Source organism: Echinococcus granulosus (genome assembly GCF_000524195.1).
Source record: "Echinococcus granulosus chromosome Unknown EG_S00021, whole genome shotgun sequence".
NCBI lineage: Eukaryota > Metazoa > Platyhelminthes > Cestoda > Cyclophyllidea > Taeniidae > Echinococcus > Echinococcus granulosus.
Window position 1 is genome coordinate 732,892 of NW_020170401.1, and position 18,058 is coordinate 750,949.

General features: G+C 43.9%; 2 protein-coding genes across 2 annotated transcripts; one reads left to right on the forward strand and one right to left on the reverse strand. All coding sequences in view use genetic code 11, as the record gives it.

The window, feature by feature from the left end:
• Positions 1-239: 239 nt before the first annotated feature.
• Positions 240-14,064, forward strand: EGR_03831 (Phospholipase DDHD2; the record flags this gene model as incomplete). Its single annotated transcript, XM_024493080.1, has 12 exons — positions 240-500; positions 557-782; positions 856-1,133; positions 5,179-5,327; positions 7,358-7,523; positions 10,334-10,545; positions 11,103-11,400; positions 11,615-12,175; positions 12,421-12,581; positions 12,871-13,093; positions 13,466-13,769; positions 13,898-14,064. 12 exons carry the CDS (start codon positions 240-242, stop codon positions 14,062-14,064), a joined length of 3,006 nt encoding a protein of 1,001 aa, XP_024352541.1.
• Positions 14,065-16,333: 2,269 nt separating this feature from the next.
• EGR_03832 (Folate receptor beta) lies at positions 16,334-17,226 on the reverse strand (the record flags this gene model as incomplete). Its single annotated transcript, XM_024493081.1, has 3 exons — positions 16,334-16,605; positions 16,672-16,810; positions 16,879-17,226. 3 exons carry the CDS (start codon positions 17,224-17,226, stop codon positions 16,334-16,336), a joined length of 759 nt encoding a protein of 252 aa, XP_024352542.1.
• Between the last annotated feature and the right edge of the window lie 832 nt (positions 17,227-18,058).

Here is an 18,058-nt window from a genome sequence, read left to right on the forward strand (position 1 = left end):
CAAACCAAGATCATTACTCGATAAGCAAAATTAGTGTATTGAATTTTCGTGTCATTTACCACTTTAAAAGACAAACAAAAACGTAACTAAGCAAGCACCATAGTTATGATTAGGGTAGCTATTTGTCGATTGTGTGTGATTTACCTGCGTCGGACCGAGCCGACAAAAGCGGTAAATTTAAGCTGAGGAACGGCCCACGTATTTGGGCGGTTGTGTCCTCGCGTATTTCTGCTTCGAGGATGTATACACCACCGAACACACGTGTTCCATCTTCATTGCATAACGTGGACTCAAATTCGCGTCTTACGGTAAACTTTAATGCAGCAAATTTGCTTTCCGGTCCAAGTTTGGTTCCTCCACCTGTGGCCACTAACACCACAACTTCTGATGACCAGCTTTTGGAAAGGGAAGAACCAAAAAACTCGTTTGAAAATTCCCTTTCTGGTATTATGTTGCCACCTCCAATGCCAGTACCGTCTCAAATTACCGTCTCTAGTAGCGTAAGTTCTCTGTTAGGAAATACCAGCGTTATTATTTTCTGCTGCTGAATTTGTAGCGTCCAACAGGTCAGCTTCGCTCGCGGTACGTCCTCCCACCTCAGCTTTCGCAGACTTCTGTGTCTGCTTCTCCACTAGCGGCGGCGGAAAATTTAACAGAGCCGGCTACACCGACACCGCAATCAGAGCCCACATTTTCCACCACGACAGTTCTTCCAACTCCCTCTTACTTCGACTGTTCATCATCAGCTCAAAATCAGCAGGAAAAACAACTTTCAACAGGAAGTTAGTCCAAGATTACCCTCCGAATTCCCACCCGGTCTCTGTTCTAATCATTGATGTTTTCCGCATCTTCTAGTTACTATTCCAAAAGTTCCCTACGAACCTGTGAAAGCTCACTGGTTCTACTCTACTAAAACCGTCGCTCATGGCGTTATTTGGTGGCCTTTTGATCGTGTCGATGCACAACGACTTGAGGCTGCGGCGACCTCGGCAAACCTCCTCTATGTAGATGCACTTCCACCCGACGCACCGGATACAGCTGTGCCAGTTCGAGGCGGCCTCTACGACGCCCTGCTACGAGAACGTATCTACAAACCCGTCTATTGGCTAGCGGATGAGGAGGAGTCGGGAGAGGTTCGGAGAGTTATGTGGTTTTATCGGTAGGTCTTCCCCTTTACATGTGTCTCTCAAATTGATAACTGTGAAATCTGATTCATCCTTGAGAACGTTGTAGAGTGTACCAGACTACACAGAGCGGCTGGAGACTAGTAGCTTAGATTGCTTTAGTAGAGTTTCATCCCATCATCGTAGTAGGTATAGTATGGAGGACGGAACATTATCTCATCCCCAACTGATTTGCTACCTTGTTTAATTTTAATTTGTTCTGGTTATCTCTGGACACAATATGGGACACGCGGATCTGAAAGTAGCTTCGATAGAAGCATAGTGGAAAAGCTTAATTTGTAGCGTGACCATGGCCCTGCACTGATAATGGAGACCAGGTAACTAATCTTGTACCATCACTTATCTCTCGAGACATCTTAAGATGTGCGGAATTAGAAACCATCCAACTGGCTTCTTGACATTGGTGGGTTGTTTCATACGGATTAATATTAGTTGTCCACCGTTTGGGTTACTCCTGAAGAGGTTGAACGCATACAGAAGGGCTTGGGGACTGGTGAAAGAGTTTTTTGTCGGTCTTGGTAATTGAATTACACAGGGAACTGGGAAGTTCCATGCTGTCAAGTATAAAGTTAAATTTAACGGCTTTTGGGTCCAGTATTTCTTTTGAAGTTTTGGCAAGCGAAGGAAAGATGCAGATAAGGGTATTGCTCTCCACCTTCTATTTGAGCGAAGTTTCCTCATATGCACGTTTGTTTTTATGCATCCGTAAACCTGACCCCAAAGCGCTCCCAACGAAAGTGCGTTGGGTTATGGTCCTTTTTGGAAGGTCATGAGTTTGTCCTTTTATTAGTGCCCTAGGCTCGCCATCTAATGGATGTTTTGAATCCCACATTTTTCTGTTTCTCAAATGAAGTCCTACTCCAACACTATTTATAGCGTTAAATTTCTGTTGGTTTGTTAATTCTCGAATTCTTCAGGTATCAACTTTTACCTTTTTGTAGTTTAGCTTGCTTTTAGACATTCGCCCAAACCAGAGTTACCTTGATTTTGCAAAAAGCATTTCCACTAAGTTCTGGTTTCCTACGCATTGTTTGCAGCACTACGCCGCCTCGCTTTAGGCGTCTAATGCTTACGCACTAGTTGAGGTTTCCCATCCTCTCTCTAGTAAATTTCAGTTTTTGTTTATGGTCCCATATTTGTTTTTCAACATTCATTCTGAACCTTTTGTCTCAGTTTATGCGTTTACTTACTGAAGTTGCTGACAAAGTTCAAGAGGCTATTTAGTGGTAAGTGAAGAATGAACCCCTTTTTGTCATCCGTCATCGTAACCTTTTTCCAGACGTCATTATTCGCTGGCTTCACTTTAGGTGTGCATTGTTGATTTTATGGAAAAAAAAGAGTTTAACATTCTGCTGATGTCTACTTATTCGGCATTTCAGTTGTAAATTGGGGTTTATGTGCTTGACTTCTAGTCTTTTTGAGCACCCAACCGTGAAGTCGGTAACAATACTTCAGCAGATGTCTTTGTCGACTGCCGTAAGCAGAGTACGGCTGGTTTGTACGCACTCGGCAGGTAGATGCCTGTGATTGCTCAACTGTCGCCGTGGTTTCAGTTATACGCATTTATATTAACTGGTTGACCTCGACCTTCTAGTGATTATCAGTGCATCTGGAGTAAATCTATGCGCGGTGTGAGCCACTCAGAAGGAAGCGAACGAGTGCTCGACCCTTTAGAATGCTTGGGGAATAGCTTTCAATTCTAAACTTCTAGAAAGTTAAACAGGATAGTTCTCTGGGATCGCAGACTGTGCCAGCAGTTTGTTTACATCACTGCAGCAGTAGTTCTCTGGAGTTGGCAAAACAATCTTCCCACGGGACTGTTCCTGTCCCCCTCTGCGTGGGCTCCGCCTCTACCGCTCTTAAAAATTTCATTACCTTTATTTAGATGTAAAAACCATCCTATTGTTTCTTTTTGGAAAAATACTTGAGTTTATTTAGCCTAGCTATGGGTAGCCTGATTGGGTCTTCTGGTCTAGACTCGTCCTAATCACTTACGTCAGTGCAGAGTTTGCGTCCTACGCTTTCGTATCGGATACCCGAATTTGCATATGTGTAGCACCCCAATTTTTTACTGGAGCTTGATTTCACAAATGGATGGTGTATCTCTTTATCAATTCAAATTAAATGATTGCATCAAATTCTGTGTCAAGGCGGTTGGCTTGAGTTTCAAACAGTAAGGTAGACCTGGGATGTTCTTGGCCCGAGGATAATCACGCTTTTTGGTTTTCGAGGAACATTTGAAGTGGTGCCAACTGGTATCATCTTGACTGTTGGTGGTCGTGGTCGTGGCAACGACCCATATCATCTCTCCTGATATCTTTAGTTTATCCGCTTTACCCTTCATCTCGGTAGAATTTCGACTCATACCCTAAATAGCCAAGAATTGAACTTTGTCATCTATGATTTTCTCGCTTTTGACACAAATGTTGAATGATGCCTTTTGGGGAGTTTGGTGATAAGTGCTGGATTTACCTGTGTTGTACCTTTCCACTTGCAAAATAGTACGGGAATCACCGCCAAACTATGATATACGTATATCTTCGTTTATTTTGAAGCTGAAATGTTACGATGTGAATCACGGTGTTTCAAGTCGTGAATTTTAACTAAAAACGTGTTGGTTTATCGAATTTTTGCGTGAAAAACGTTAAGCGAAGCTTATTGGCTTACAAAGTAAACTAGTGGGACCGGGTACCGATGGGCCCGGTTTTGTGTTATTTCACTTTGACTATGGATGGCTGTAGGTATGGCATTTTCCTATCCTCATTGTTGTCAGTTGCAGTAGTTTAATTGATTCCGATTTAAGGGGGGTTTCGATTTCTGTTGGAAGCACCTAAAATCACTCTTGTCCACTTGATATTATCGGAAAAGTTGAATTTTGCAGAATCTGCTTAATTCGTGGCGGACTTTTTAGTCATGAGCTTTTTTCTGCTGTTGCTTAAAATTCATTTTTGTGATGATTTTCAACTTTTAAATCGGGAGAGATGCTCGTGTACTTCAGCAATCTACTGTTCCATCTCATACAACCCGCACTATCCCGATTTGGATGGCGGAACATTTTCCTGATCGCAATATTTTCACGGTATGGTCCTCTGACTCCTTTGCTTTCGAGTCGAAGCATTGTCGAAAGGGTTACTGATAAGTATGCTTACGAAATAAAGCAGTCGTTTATGCCTTCTCAGAGGTCGTATGGAGGGGGAGTAGTTGAAGTTTTATTAACACGAAAATGTGGATACCAAATTTAATAAGCATAAGCTACCTTTTTTAGTTACTAATATGGTTTTTAGTCGGTTGCCGAATATTTCCCAGAATGATTTGGGCGGTGATCAATCTTTATCTTTCCTCCGTTTAATCGAGTAAATCATACCGTTCTTTTTTTCTCTCCGCATGAAAGAAAGCACTGGAGGAGGGGAGGGATTTTCATGCGTCCATTCTGGATCCATCTTCTTGCAAAGCTATTTCTGTTCTGTCATTCATGGTCAGTAGTGAATGAAAAGCATATGCCCACGTGACATGTGTGTTGCCGTACTTTCATCTGCCTGCCATTCCAGTGCCACAAATCCTACTCAAAGATCCATCTTAGATCTGTTTTCCAGAATGCTGTTGTCAGCATAGCATTGACAGTGGAGAAGGCTCCTCTGTCAATGAAATGATGTAGGATGGTGTGATGCGTCGTAAGGAAGCGTATTTCAACATGCTTTTTTGTATTATTTGAGCATGTAGAAGGTAGGAGCTTTGAGGACTCTTGCACTCGGTAAGCTAGACAGACGATCATTACTGACTCAACAGGCTGATCTTAATCTCTTTTTGGCTCCACAAGTTGTCGATGCCATACGTAATTATTACACAATGCTTCTAAAAGTAGTGGTTGTAATAATCACTGCATTAAACTGTCATCCCCTCCCAACGAGGTGCATACTTTGCTGCGGATTCCACTCATATAAAATGTCTTATCTCCTTTTTTTGCCACATTTTTATCTACCAATTGTCCATTCAGCTTTTGACATTTAAGTGTCCAACCCTAGACAAAGGTGCCATTTGCTACTCAAAGAAATATCGTGAAGCGAATAAGGAGGACGAGGGTGAGGCGGGGCGAGATGAGGCAGTACCTCCTCCTCATTGTAAAGTACCACTCCCCTCCCACAGGTCAGTTTTGTGGTGGTACGGGCCGTTGTGGAAGTGGTTGCCTTGTGAGAACGAAACCTTCGTTCTAACGACTGATTCACTACTTCTACCCGTCCTAGGTGTTTCTCAATGAGCAGTTTTCGTCTATACCTTTGAGTAGTCTCTATTGGTACCCGGTAGGAAGGTGTCAATCATGGATGTTGGTTGGCCTTCGAAATGCAAACAATTCTTTCTGCAGGCAACCAACCATATGCACACATAAAGTGAGTACTGTCTTCCGGCCTTGAAGTGATGTGTCCTAGAGCAATCGAGGGCTTAACATTGGAATGCCCAAAAGTATTTCCCATCATTAATCATTCCATCAGTAAGCAAGCAATCGGGAGTGGATTGCACATTTTTCAAACATAGGTGAGGTAAGGGATGAATGGGTTGACTGTCTTGGGAGCTCATTGTCATCTGACAATGCATGGCATTTGAGGTCCATTAACTTACCTTCCACTGCGGCTTCCCATTCACATACGTTAAGCTCGTTTATTATAGGGAAGATCTTCCTACTCGCGGAGCATCCATCTTTGAGCGATTCATGTTCAACATCACTCAAAGTACTAAAATCGTTTCTTGATGGTGTGTTTCACTACCTCACCTCTCGAATGCTTCTAGAAATTCTGACGTTTTGTGATAAAGTGTAAATTCTTGTCATATTAGTAGATGAATCTAAACAATCGCATGGATTTTACAACTCCCTGGAAGTTATAAAAGTCTGCACGATCTTTCTTGGCAATCTTACCTCCTATGTGCGTTACCTCATGGCACAGGTTAGTTAATGTGATTTATTCGTGCCAAATTGGCACGAATAAAGGCGGCTTTTCATTAGTTAATTGTCTAAACTTGGCAAGACACCAATGCTTTAAATTAATTTCTTCCCAGACGTCCTTATTTACAATATCATCACGAATATTTGCAGAGGTGGGTGTAGACCTTTTCCAGCCACAGTAGTGGTGAAATGCAAGGGTGATTTCTGTGTCGCCTTTTGTATCTGCATTAGTCTGTGAAAAAACCGGTGCCATCTCATTATCATAGCACTTTTCACTTTGAATTTTTCTGTGTCTGACAGTTGGTGTCACCATTTCATGAAGGTGAGCGCGCTAAACGCCTTTATTTCTATTTCTAATACCCATGTCGGGAAAGTGGGTGTTTTAGGCGTCTTTGTACCCTTGTTGTTCCCATAAGTGTTAGTGCCATGGCTTATAACGAAAGACTTCCTTTAATATCATTCTTCCAAATCACCATAAGTTGGGGGCGGGGGGGTTAAGCATGTCTGGTTTTGCGCCGGGTTGACATGCGGACTAGACGTTTTTTGCTTCCTTGTCGCTGTTACCTCAACGCTTATTGTGAGAATCATTCTGACCAGTTTTTTCTTCGTTGAATATCATCTGTGTCAAATCGCATTGTCTACCAAATCTGTCTCCGAGGTAATATCGGCCATCACTGGAACTCCTAGCTGACTAGCACGACTGTCGTTGTTACCTCAACCATCTATTTAAAACACGATTTAGTTAGGCGGCTCCAGTTATCATTTCTTGACGGAAAACACGTCTTATGCGCGTGACATGGCAGCTCCAATAAGAGAATCGGGGTATCATTTATACGTGACGCTGTTAAACGTATATTTTCATCCTAAATAAGCACATGCAAGCTTTGTATCTGTTGTCTTATTACCATCGTAGTGTAGCGACTCAGGTCTTCCCTAAAGTCGTATCAGTAGGGAAGAAGAGCCATTATTTAACGCACAGAAGGGACGAGAGATCACAGACATGTTCAGTGGATCATTTTTTATACCGGAAGTGCGACCAAAGAGTCCGCGCCGTATCAAGTGTGTATGCTTTCACCTAAAACTAAAATTGGGATGGAATTTTCGCCTTTCCGTATCACCATCAATCTGTTGATGCGATACCACGATTACTATAAGTCTAAGTTTTGCCTGATTTGACTGAAATACTATGCAAAGTGAAAACGGCTGGTATTTTCCTGCCTTAATATCTCTTCCTCAGACCCCAAAATGAGCAACGAGTGCTACCCTTCTCTGAGGCCCTGTCCAAGGCTCTGGAGGAGCGCTACCGACGCACTCTGGAAACTAATACCTGGGGCGAACACTTCTCCCTGTCTTCTGAGGACTTGCCTCATGAAACCGACACCTACATCTTTCACAACGAGAAGGTGAGTTGAACTGGATTCCACTGTCCTTTATCAGGTGACTTTCCGTCAGGCGATGACTGGCTTCCATTTTATTTCCAAAGCCTTATGGGTCTGGGAGGCGAGGCTTCGTACCTCTGACGTAGCAATCAACTAATTTTACTGCATAGTCCCCATGTGTTGAATGCGATTGCTCCTTTACTTCGGTCCTCGCAGGTCTTCCGGTGGATCGTGATCCAACTCGAGGTAGAAGCAAAAAGAGCATGATAAGGAGAGCGCTGCACATTTCATTAGTGGTGGTGCATATCGTCGACGTGGATGAGATATCCAAACACATCATCCTTTGATAGGTGAATTGCATAAGGGAGGCATTGGTAGGGGGCTAGTACTAAAGGTCTGCAACCAGTCTCCGTATGCCATTCGCATTTTAGTGAAAATCTTGCCCTTGAAGCAATGCAAGGCCGTGATTGTTACGTTGAAATCTATTTTCACTCATCACTCCTGCTATGGCAAGTCTGTGGTGAGTGTTCTTTAAGTTCCAGTCAGCGAAATGGAAGATCGTTCTTTTAGAGAGGGTTAGTCTGTGGTATTACTACTATATTCTCTGGGCCATCCTAATTCCTCTAATGAGGTATGTCTCCTTGGAAGTATAACTTCGTACCATCAGCAAGGTGTTCGAATCTTGGGAGACTCCTGTGGTGGAGTTCATTTTCTACTTTATCTGTTTTGATTATCCAAATGATCGTTGAAGCATTTATGGATGAGTGGGCTAATTTGTCTACTTTCATTATAGCTAGTTTTCAGTTCTTAGAAACTGGTTGTTTATATGAGTTGGCCTGTTTAAATGGTCTGTGCATCAACTTTACATCCTTGTGTAATTGATCACAGCCGGAATTGTTTACCTTCCAAAGGTCAACCAACAATTAGGGCCGCGACCTTCCTATAGGGCACAAGTGGATACTACTCGAAGGTGTGGAAAAAGCTTCTTCTTGAGTAACAGCCGAAGTAGATGGGGGTAATAAATAAATCGGTAGGAAGAAGGTTATGTTCCCACTAGACTACACCTTCCACAATCCTCCATATCGCCACAAAACTGCCCTGTCCAAGGGGATTTGTACTGTAGGATGAGAAAGATGTACTGCCCCATCTTACCTCATCCTCGTCCTCCCTATTCGCCTCACGGTAGTTCTTCAAGCGGCAATTTTCGCCTTTGTTTGGGGTTCGTTAGACAATTAAATGCCAATAGGACTTACTACACCGAATGAACAGTTGGGAAATAAAAGCGAGGTAGAGAAGGAGGTGAGTGTAGGTATGGGCTGTTGATTCCAGAGGTAAAACGTTTTATGTGAGTGGAATTAGCAGCAAAGCTCATATCTCGTTGAGAGAGGATGGAAGATTAAAACGGTAATTATTTCAACGACCACTCTACGAAGCCTTCACTACCTCATAGTTTAAAAAAAAAACTGAACAAAGTTAAGAGGGAATGATTCTTGTCACAAAAATTAGGGAAAGAGGTGTATTTATTCATTCACCTTTTTCTATGGATGCCCGCGGCTAAAATGGTATGTAAAGTATTCTTAGTATTTTTTAGTATTGACGTCCCGTCACTCGGCAAAATGTTTTTTTTTCCACCCTTAAATTCCCTTTTATATCTCTCTGGAATAAGTTTCTGAATGTGATTAATTAGTTTTGAACATTACGATCGGACAGCATTTCTCATGCTTGGAGGTGTATACTTTTTGTGAGAAACAAAAAGGTACCGAAATTAACGCTTTTTGCCCTCTGTTTACGTTTAGCCTTTCTCCCCGACTTGGCGTTGAAACGTTGACTTCATACGCCTTCGACAAAACTTTTTTTCACACTTGTGATTACTTGTGAACTTCCTTACAAAAATGTGTTTGGTGATGTAGTTAGCTGTGAAGCTCTGTCTGGTGAGATTGTGAAACAGTGGGTTAGCATTTCGTTGCAACGGAGGTGCGTAACGAAAATCGGAATGCCACCAAAGACAAAACGAGGTCTCTTTCACTTTTATTGCCAAACCTGTAAGAAATAAGTCGAATAGGAGCATTGGTAAACGTTCGTACGTTTTCTTTTTTTTTTCACAGAATCCGGGAATTTAGAATTTTAGTTTGGTATAGCCGCCTACATTCATGCAAATCCTCCTTCAATTGTTGGCACAACCTAGTCCTCCCGGGTGTTGTAGGCATGCTTTATCGACAATCCTCTCATCGATGTCACCAAGGTGATAGCTCAGGAGGCCAAATTAGGCGTGGTAGACTCTACCCACTCCCAAATCTTCCAACATGTATAAGCAGTCCTACTGAAACATACGAGCAACTACTATTGCCGAGGTCCTGACGACAATTCTTTAATGACTGAATTCAGGCTACTGCATTGTAAGAGGACATGATACCCATTTCTCACGACTACGAGGCCCGCATCGGACGGCGAGGCAGGGTAGGGGAGGATCCATACAAAATCAACGTCGATGAATGCATATATGTTTTGTCTTAAATAAATCGGTTGAAACCTAGGATGGATTGTCGTCGCAGAATTGCTACGATGGGTATATGCTAAGGCGGGGGGACTGAAGCGTACATTCCCATGCTAGAGTTACGAAAGGAGGTTCAATTCGCCTTTTTTTCCTTCTTCAGGTAATTTCGGATGAGATTTGACGATTTTAGCAAAACTACGACTACTTTTGTTTAGCCCTTATTCATTCCATCATCGTTGATCGGTCGGAGACAAATGCGTTCAACATTAGGGCACAAAATGACTCTTTTCCTCCGCCTTATTGCAAAACTACTGCAAGAATTCCGCTTTTTGCCCTTCAGGCGATGCTTCAGTACCATGGTGGCGGTGGTAAGTGCCCCACCAATTTTGCGGAATGCACCTATCTCCATCGGGGTCTGCGTGAGGATCTGGCAGCTCAGCTTCCTCAGGGCGACGATCGCCCAGTTGAGCATGTAGTCTTCGTTGTTCACGGCATTGGACCTATCTACAATATGCGTGGCGAGGGTCTTATCAGCTGTGTCAATGATATGCGGTGAGTCACTCAAAATTTTGTAACTTAAATGCGCTTTTCATGCCATCATGTCTTTGATGTTGAAATGTCAATTGTGGGTGAGGACCCAGTTTGAAAATAAACAGCATTTCAAGGAATATTGCACCCCTGATCTAGAAATTTAATCTGAAGGCCTTTAGCAACACAATGCTCCTTGTATCACGTGATCAAAAGGCTCCAAGGTTCTTCAATGTACCTCTTTGGAATGACTTGCTACAATGTGTCAGGGACTGGTCAAGTGCGGGTGACTTGCACTCACTTTCAAACCTGGATTTGTGGTATCGTCATTCTGCTTTGTACCAATTTTATCCCATTTTTAACCCTCTTGCATAAAAAGACGTTTAAATTGGATGAGTGTGATTTGAGGCTTCCTACTTTGTAGGTTTAAACTCCTCCATTTCGTCTGAGGTTTGAGGCACACGGTAGTAGAGTGCCTCCGCCAGAAGAGGTTGGAAAATGCCTAATGGCATGACGCTGGTAATTGGATGAAAATCTAAATAAATGTGCTGAATTAGCTAATCGCTTTTATGCGTTTTCAGAAAAACAGCGACGGCTCTCTTGTCGACGCATTTCAAAGACTTACGAGGAAAAGGACGAGTGGAATTCCTGCCTGTTCGATGGCACTCCTCCCTCCACTCCGAGTCTACGGGCATTAACAATCGACTGAAGCGTGTGACTCTACGCAGCATTCCTAAGATGCGCAGCTACACTAACGAAACCCTTACCGACATTCTCTTCTACACCAGCCCCAAGTACTGCCAACACATCATTGACACTGTGGCGACCACCATTAAACACCTACGTCAACTGTTTCTTCAGCGGAATCCGGACTTTAGGGTAAGTTTCTACTGTACCGATTCCAGTAATAGGCAAATGACTGAGGAGAACTTTAGCTAATTGAATTGGGCTTATTTCGTGCTTCCGGGGTGAATTTAACTGCACTTGTTCCCCTAGCGGCATTATTCCCAAGAGGCAAGATCGGTAGAATATGGTAGACTGGAAATGACGTCAGATTGAAGAGGCCAACTTTCTGATCGTTTAATTCCTCAAGGGGGACTTCTCGATTGCGGGGCATAGCCTGGGCTCCGTCATAGTCTTTGACCTACTCTCGCACCAACGACGCACTCCCTCCGGCACACCCTCACTCAATTCCGGCGGCGGAGGAGGGGGTCCCGAAGACGAGGACGACTGGTCACTCCTTGACGCTGCTGCCGCTTCTTCAACCTCAGTTGCTGTTCCTCCCTTCTGCGCCGACACTACAGATCTTGCTGCCCAACTCACCTCGGCTACCGATCTGACTGAGGCTCAGGTTCGCCAGGTTCTCAGCATTCTCACCACTACCACTAGTGGTGGTGGTGGTAGTGTTGCTCTTCCAACAGCAAATCATTCAAACGGCGTGGGTCTGCCAGTGATCAACTATCCTCAGCTCGGCTTTCCGCTTAACACCTGTTTCCTTCTCGGCTCCCCATTGTCCATCTTCCTCGTGGCGCGAGGGGTGGAACGTCTGCCCTCGGAGTTTCGATTGCCAACTTGTCAAGCCTGTGTCAACATCTTTCATCCTTTCGATCCTGTGGCCTATCGTTTGGAAAATATGATCCTGCCGGATTACAGGGTTTGTGCTTAATTCCACTCTTTATACTTGCATAGTTCGAATGGAAGCTTGTAAGTAATGCATATGGGTGCTGAAATTAAGACGTTGGAGAGATAAATGCCATAAGGCAAGAGGTAGGGGCGTTCCTTTGTCTCCGCTTTCCAATTAGAAATCCGATCACGCATTGTATCAAATGTCAAAGCTTTTGTCGCTCTAGCTACGCAAGATTTATTTGCTTACCAAAATGAGGGTGTTTCCATTTGCAGCCCTGTGCCGTGTTAATGCCACACCACAAGGGAAGAAAGCGGCTTCACCTCGAATTGAAGGACAATATCGCTCGTGTGGGTGCTGACATCACCACGCGTGTCTACCAATCCTTGCGGTCCACTTGGCGCACCCTTCAGGAGTTTGCAGCTGCGCACACTGCGTAAGTCGTCACTAGTGTATTTATTTGCCCTCGATTTTAAAATCACTTTGTCAGTTGTCTTAAGGTTCAGTTAGGCCAGATTTCTGGGTAGCTGTCAACATGCACCATTCTAGCCAATGGCTGTGTGGCGCGGTTGGGATTGTGTTCTGGTTGGTTCTCAGTATCCATTTGCCCAATTCCATCAGCCTAAATGGGAATTTAGATGCCCGGAACTTTAGGTTTCGATTTGGTTTTATGTGTAAATCTTTAAGTGTATTGCTATTTGATGGTTAAAAACCCGCTTTTTTAGCTCTGGAACCACGAAAAATGAACATGAGGAGGAAAAGGAGGAAGAAGAGGAGTCAGAGGCAATTAAACGTGCCCTCTCCCGTCTTACTGATGGCATTGGAGGGAACTCACTCCCTCACAGTGGCAATGAGTACGACGACTATGCTGATGATGACGATGACGCTGATAAGGACACCTTCCCGAGTCAATTGAATCAGGGCCGACGTCTAGACTACGTGCTGCAGGTTCGTTACTTCAATTTTGTTGTGATGTTACATCCATTTGTGAACACAACAACTAAATAGGTAAATGTTGGTATAAATAAAAGTTAATATTTTTGAAAGGCTACGCTTTTTGTGTGGGATATGTGAGCAGCTGAGTGTGTGGAAACACGCCTACCGGGTTGATTGCCGGAGGTTCAACATGGCAACCAGTCTCACGTACTCATAATACTTCGAGTGATTCTGTCCATTCCCCCTTTATAAGAATTAACATAAACCCCCTTTGGAATGAATGCACGCTATTACGTTGCCTCTGTTCCATCTACTTCCACCAGTTTTAACCTCGATGTTTACGGCAGCAATTTTTCGAACGGAATCCTATTCTTCTCGATTTAGGAGGGTCCGCTGGAGAGCCTCAATGACTACCTCTTCGCTCTGTCCAGCCACGCTGTCTACTGGGACTCTCAGGATTGTCTGCTCTTCATGCTCAACCAAATTTTCAACAACGCCGGTGTTGAGACTGAAACCTCCACCACCTCGGTAACTCCGTCTGTGCTGACCCCAAAGGGATCCACCACTCACGATTTCACCTCCACCACTAAGACAACCAATCTGATGCAACACTCTGCTTCCATTCCCGTCCTCCCGAACGTCCCCACTGCATCATCAGCCTTACCTCCGCAGGTTATCCAACATCTATGTGAGTACTTCTTGAATTAGACACCTTGAATCGGTCACAAATGCCCAATTTTTGGTTGCGCTTCTTTTTCCACATAAAATCGTATTCCATCTTTGTTCATCCTCTTCTCTTCTCTCCTGTTCCGTCAGATCCGCCATCGCAGACGCCACTCTTCAACCCCTCACCCGCACCTTCCACCGTCTCGCTCCATAGCCAATGCATGGATGGTGCCAATAACCAAGTCACCAGTGGGATAGCCGACAATTCTCGTCCCACTGAGGACTCGAAATTCGTTGAAATCGACCTCACCCCTTGAAACCACATCTTTCTTTTCTCCTGCCAACTTAATCCATGTCCATATATTTGTCTACTGACTTGCGTTTGTGTTTTTGACAACCGTATTTAAGTTTCTTCCATTTGTCTCAGCTTGCGGTCTTCGGCTTCCCTTTTTCCCCAACATTTATTGTGCTGAGATAATGTTGGTACGTGGAAATGGTGGATTTCCAGTTACCTCTGAATAGACCAGGAGGCAGATGGGTCTTGATAGAGGCATTATTGTGTAGAAGAACCAAAAAACCAGATCTATATCACGGCACACATTAAAGTGGAAGCCTCTTCATGGATGGTATTACTCAGGTTCAAGTGACGCGTTGTAGCGAACGTCTTCTGGTCGCTCACGCCTTCCAACAGAAATGCCCGCCTCAACGGTAAGACAATGTTTGACATTTCAAAATCTCCTTCAGCATTCTCGCCTTTTCAATGCCCTCTAGTCGTGCATCTGGGTCGATTGTAAAAATCAGCATTACAAGTCCTTTAAGGGCCACCTCGATTCGACACACTTCGACGTCCGCCGTTATGGGTGGGTTAGTGGACGAAAGGCACTTCGACCTTGGTGCCTCTGTTCGCAATGAGTCGCGGCTTATTTAGCCATTCACAACAGATGCCGCGCTCTCTGGACACTGCGGCGTGGTGTCAAGTTTCCTATGAACGGTTTCTCTTGTGGCATCGCTTAAGCTGGCCCTCTAGGCGTTATAGGGTCTTCGAGGCTAGAGGTGGCATCATAGCCATCCTATGATGTGATGGAGGGGTTTGCTGGGTGAGAGTGAAATGCACTCTCTTTAGCGGGATCTCCACAGATTAGCGCTGGCTCCGCTAGAGCAGCCATTTAGTCGTGCGAACCAAAAAGCGCAATGAGGAGAGACTGCGGAGTAGCACAAAGAGGCATACCATGAATGTAATATTGTTTATCAAGCTTTGTGTGCGCCGTGTTCCAAATCTACGCACAAGGAATACACAATCGGAAAGCTTGAGACAATGTCAGCACCCATTCATACATGAAGGGGACAGCAATAGTAATGCTGAGGATGCTGGTGGACAGTTCGCCGTAGGAAGCAGTCCACTCGGAGGGGCCGCATCCTGTGTGGCATGTGGAGATGACGATGGGGAACTCATACCCAGGTCTGGGTGACTAACATGTGGTTGGCTCGTGTCGCCTCGGTGACTGTACTCAAATCACTTTGTGAGGTGGGCGTGAGTCGGCCGTAGTCCAGGGCATCTCAATTGGGTGTCAGGACTGAGACTACGTCAAACCACACATGTGATCTTTGCGATCAGGCTCATTCAGCGTGTGCGTAGTCAGACAGCAGATTTGGCAGTGTGACAGGCACGACAAGGCAACAATATTTCATGCAAGAGTAGCACAACCGCCTTTGTGGCGAACAAGGGCGATTGAAGAACTGATAATCACAAATAATTATAACCAACGCGTAAGGTGAAATGAGACGTAAACCCACTACCCATTAACTCTGACTTTGACTTGAAAAAAGTGTTAATTGCTAATTGTCTTGCAGCGCGGCTAATCATACAGCCTCACTAGTCTCTTCAGTCCTTCGGAACGGTAATAAAAGAGATACAAATTCAGATTTGAATAAATCAAACAGACACTACAAAAACCGACAGTCGAGAAAAAGGGGTTATAGAAAAGGAGGGGATCAGAGGTAGGGCTTTTGCTGCCTTCAAGGACACATGCCTTTTACTAAAGCGTGGGGAATGATGGAACATTGTGAGGGTGATTATCCAACAATTTACCTAAGCAATACTTGTATCACAAGGAGAGGGTGGAGATAACTTGGACTATTGTAGTGACGCTGCAACCACATGGAGATCTTACAAGGTAAAAAGGTCTGAAACCTGGCATGCTACAGTTGTCAACTAAAACACCAACTGTGCAGTGTCACTAAACTACCTGAGAACAAGCGGTTGTTTGGGGCACAAACAGTTACCAAGTTACTTCACTTTCCAGGAGTAGCTAGACGCAAGTCACTTCTGTTCAAAACTCATTCACCTCAAAACATCTTCAATGAGGACTCAGACGCCGTCCTTTCCCACCCATATTTAACGCTTTCAACAATGCTGACAAATACGCAATTCCACTAACGATGCACAGCTCTGCACTTTGATTCCTTGTAACAAATAGGAAGATGTCAAATCGGAACAAAATCACAGTCACCTACGGTGTACATCAACGGCACACAGGGCTTGGACACACACACACACACACACACCGAATTGGTTAATGGAGAACTCTAATTTCCACCACCGTAGACCCGCCTGATAATGGCCGTAGCGAAGAGTCGTGCCACCTCGTGGTTGTGTTGAATTATTCGCGTAGCATTCGGGTCACTCTTGCCATTCGGTATGTGCATGCAGTGCTTATCGCTGCTGCCCCAAACAGCAACGGATTCCACAGGCACAACTCGATAGGCGTGATCCCACACGTGCTCACAGAAGGCTATCGGTGAACCATAGACCATGGAGATGTTCAGACACTCGAAGCCTTTTCGACACTTGTTCGTACCTAGGAACGACAATGTGTGTGCCATCTTCCAAAAATATAAACAAGCCAATTTAAAGAGCCTCTCACCTTCTGACCAGTCAAATCCTCCCGACCTCCAGTTGGTGGAACACGCCTTATCCCATTTACAGGCTTCGTACCAAGCGTAGCAGTCGCTTTCACAGAGCGGTACTCTGAACGCTCTCTCCTTAAATCGGGAACTTGTCATCTGTCGTAAGAGACAACGAATATGTAAACAGTTTGCAGTAAAGAGGAATAAACACTAGATCAACGCACTTTAACAATCCAGGGACCTAAATCAGGAGAGCACTTTATCATGCAGTAGTCATAGTGGAAATAATTGCGACACTGTTCACTCATATTACCACAGAAGTCGAAAGAGAAGCCGTGTAGCGTTGCATTCGCTATCTGCTCTGCTGTTTCAGGAGAACAACAAGTGCGACTCTTCCATTCACTACATTCCTTTAAATCGGGTTCTGGGGAAGGATGATCTTTCAATTCACCAGAATCTGGACACATATCCAGGTACTTGTCAACAGTATCTACATATAACAGGCGATTGTGCTCTTCTGACACAGCGATGAGGGGAAGGCAAAGCAGAACCACAAATGTGATGTCGGGCATCCTAAAACAACAAATGGAAAATGTTGCTATGGCCAAACACTACTCGGAATAAACACTACTGCTGACATCATTTCGATGCCCGTATTTATTCACCTCATGTGTGGTTACTTCAAATTTTTGGAAAATATTGGTTGCTGATTCCATTTCAACTACAAGCACAAATCTGAAACCTGAATGATATTCTACAGCCATGAGATTCGGATTAGAGTGCATCGTGCCCGACCGCGATTAAAAAAACATTTCCAGAATTTTGCACGAAAAAAGGAGAAAAAGTTATCTTGTGAAGTTTGAACCATTCCATTTTGATAACGCAACACCAGCACCTCTTTGAACTGCGAATTCGATTGCTCCTTTGCCCATGATTGAGCCAAGTTATTCATTAAAACGAAATTTTACTATTTGGATTAGAACTAGCTAAGGTTATTTAGGTGTTCAGCACCAATTAGAATTGGTTGTAGTGCACCATTACATGGCAAGGCATAAAACCCTAATAATGTAGGTTAATTGAATCCGTTATTGTTCTGAGTAATTAGAAAAAAAGATAGAATATTCTGCTTGGTAATGGTCTCTGATTTTTAAGCAAAGAATTTACATTTAAATTTATAGGTAGAGGAATAAATTATTCTGGAGCCTGGTAGGAACTTCAGACAATTCTGTCTGCATTTTATCACTGTTAACAATGCAATGAATTACTTCCTCACTGACTAAATATCATTGATTTTTTGTTTGTTTAAGGTTGATGTCAGGTATTTGGTCTTTTATAGACCTTTAGTTTCGTATAAATAGTAGCTATATTTTAGAAGTGAACTTATAATCTTCCCAGAGGCATTTG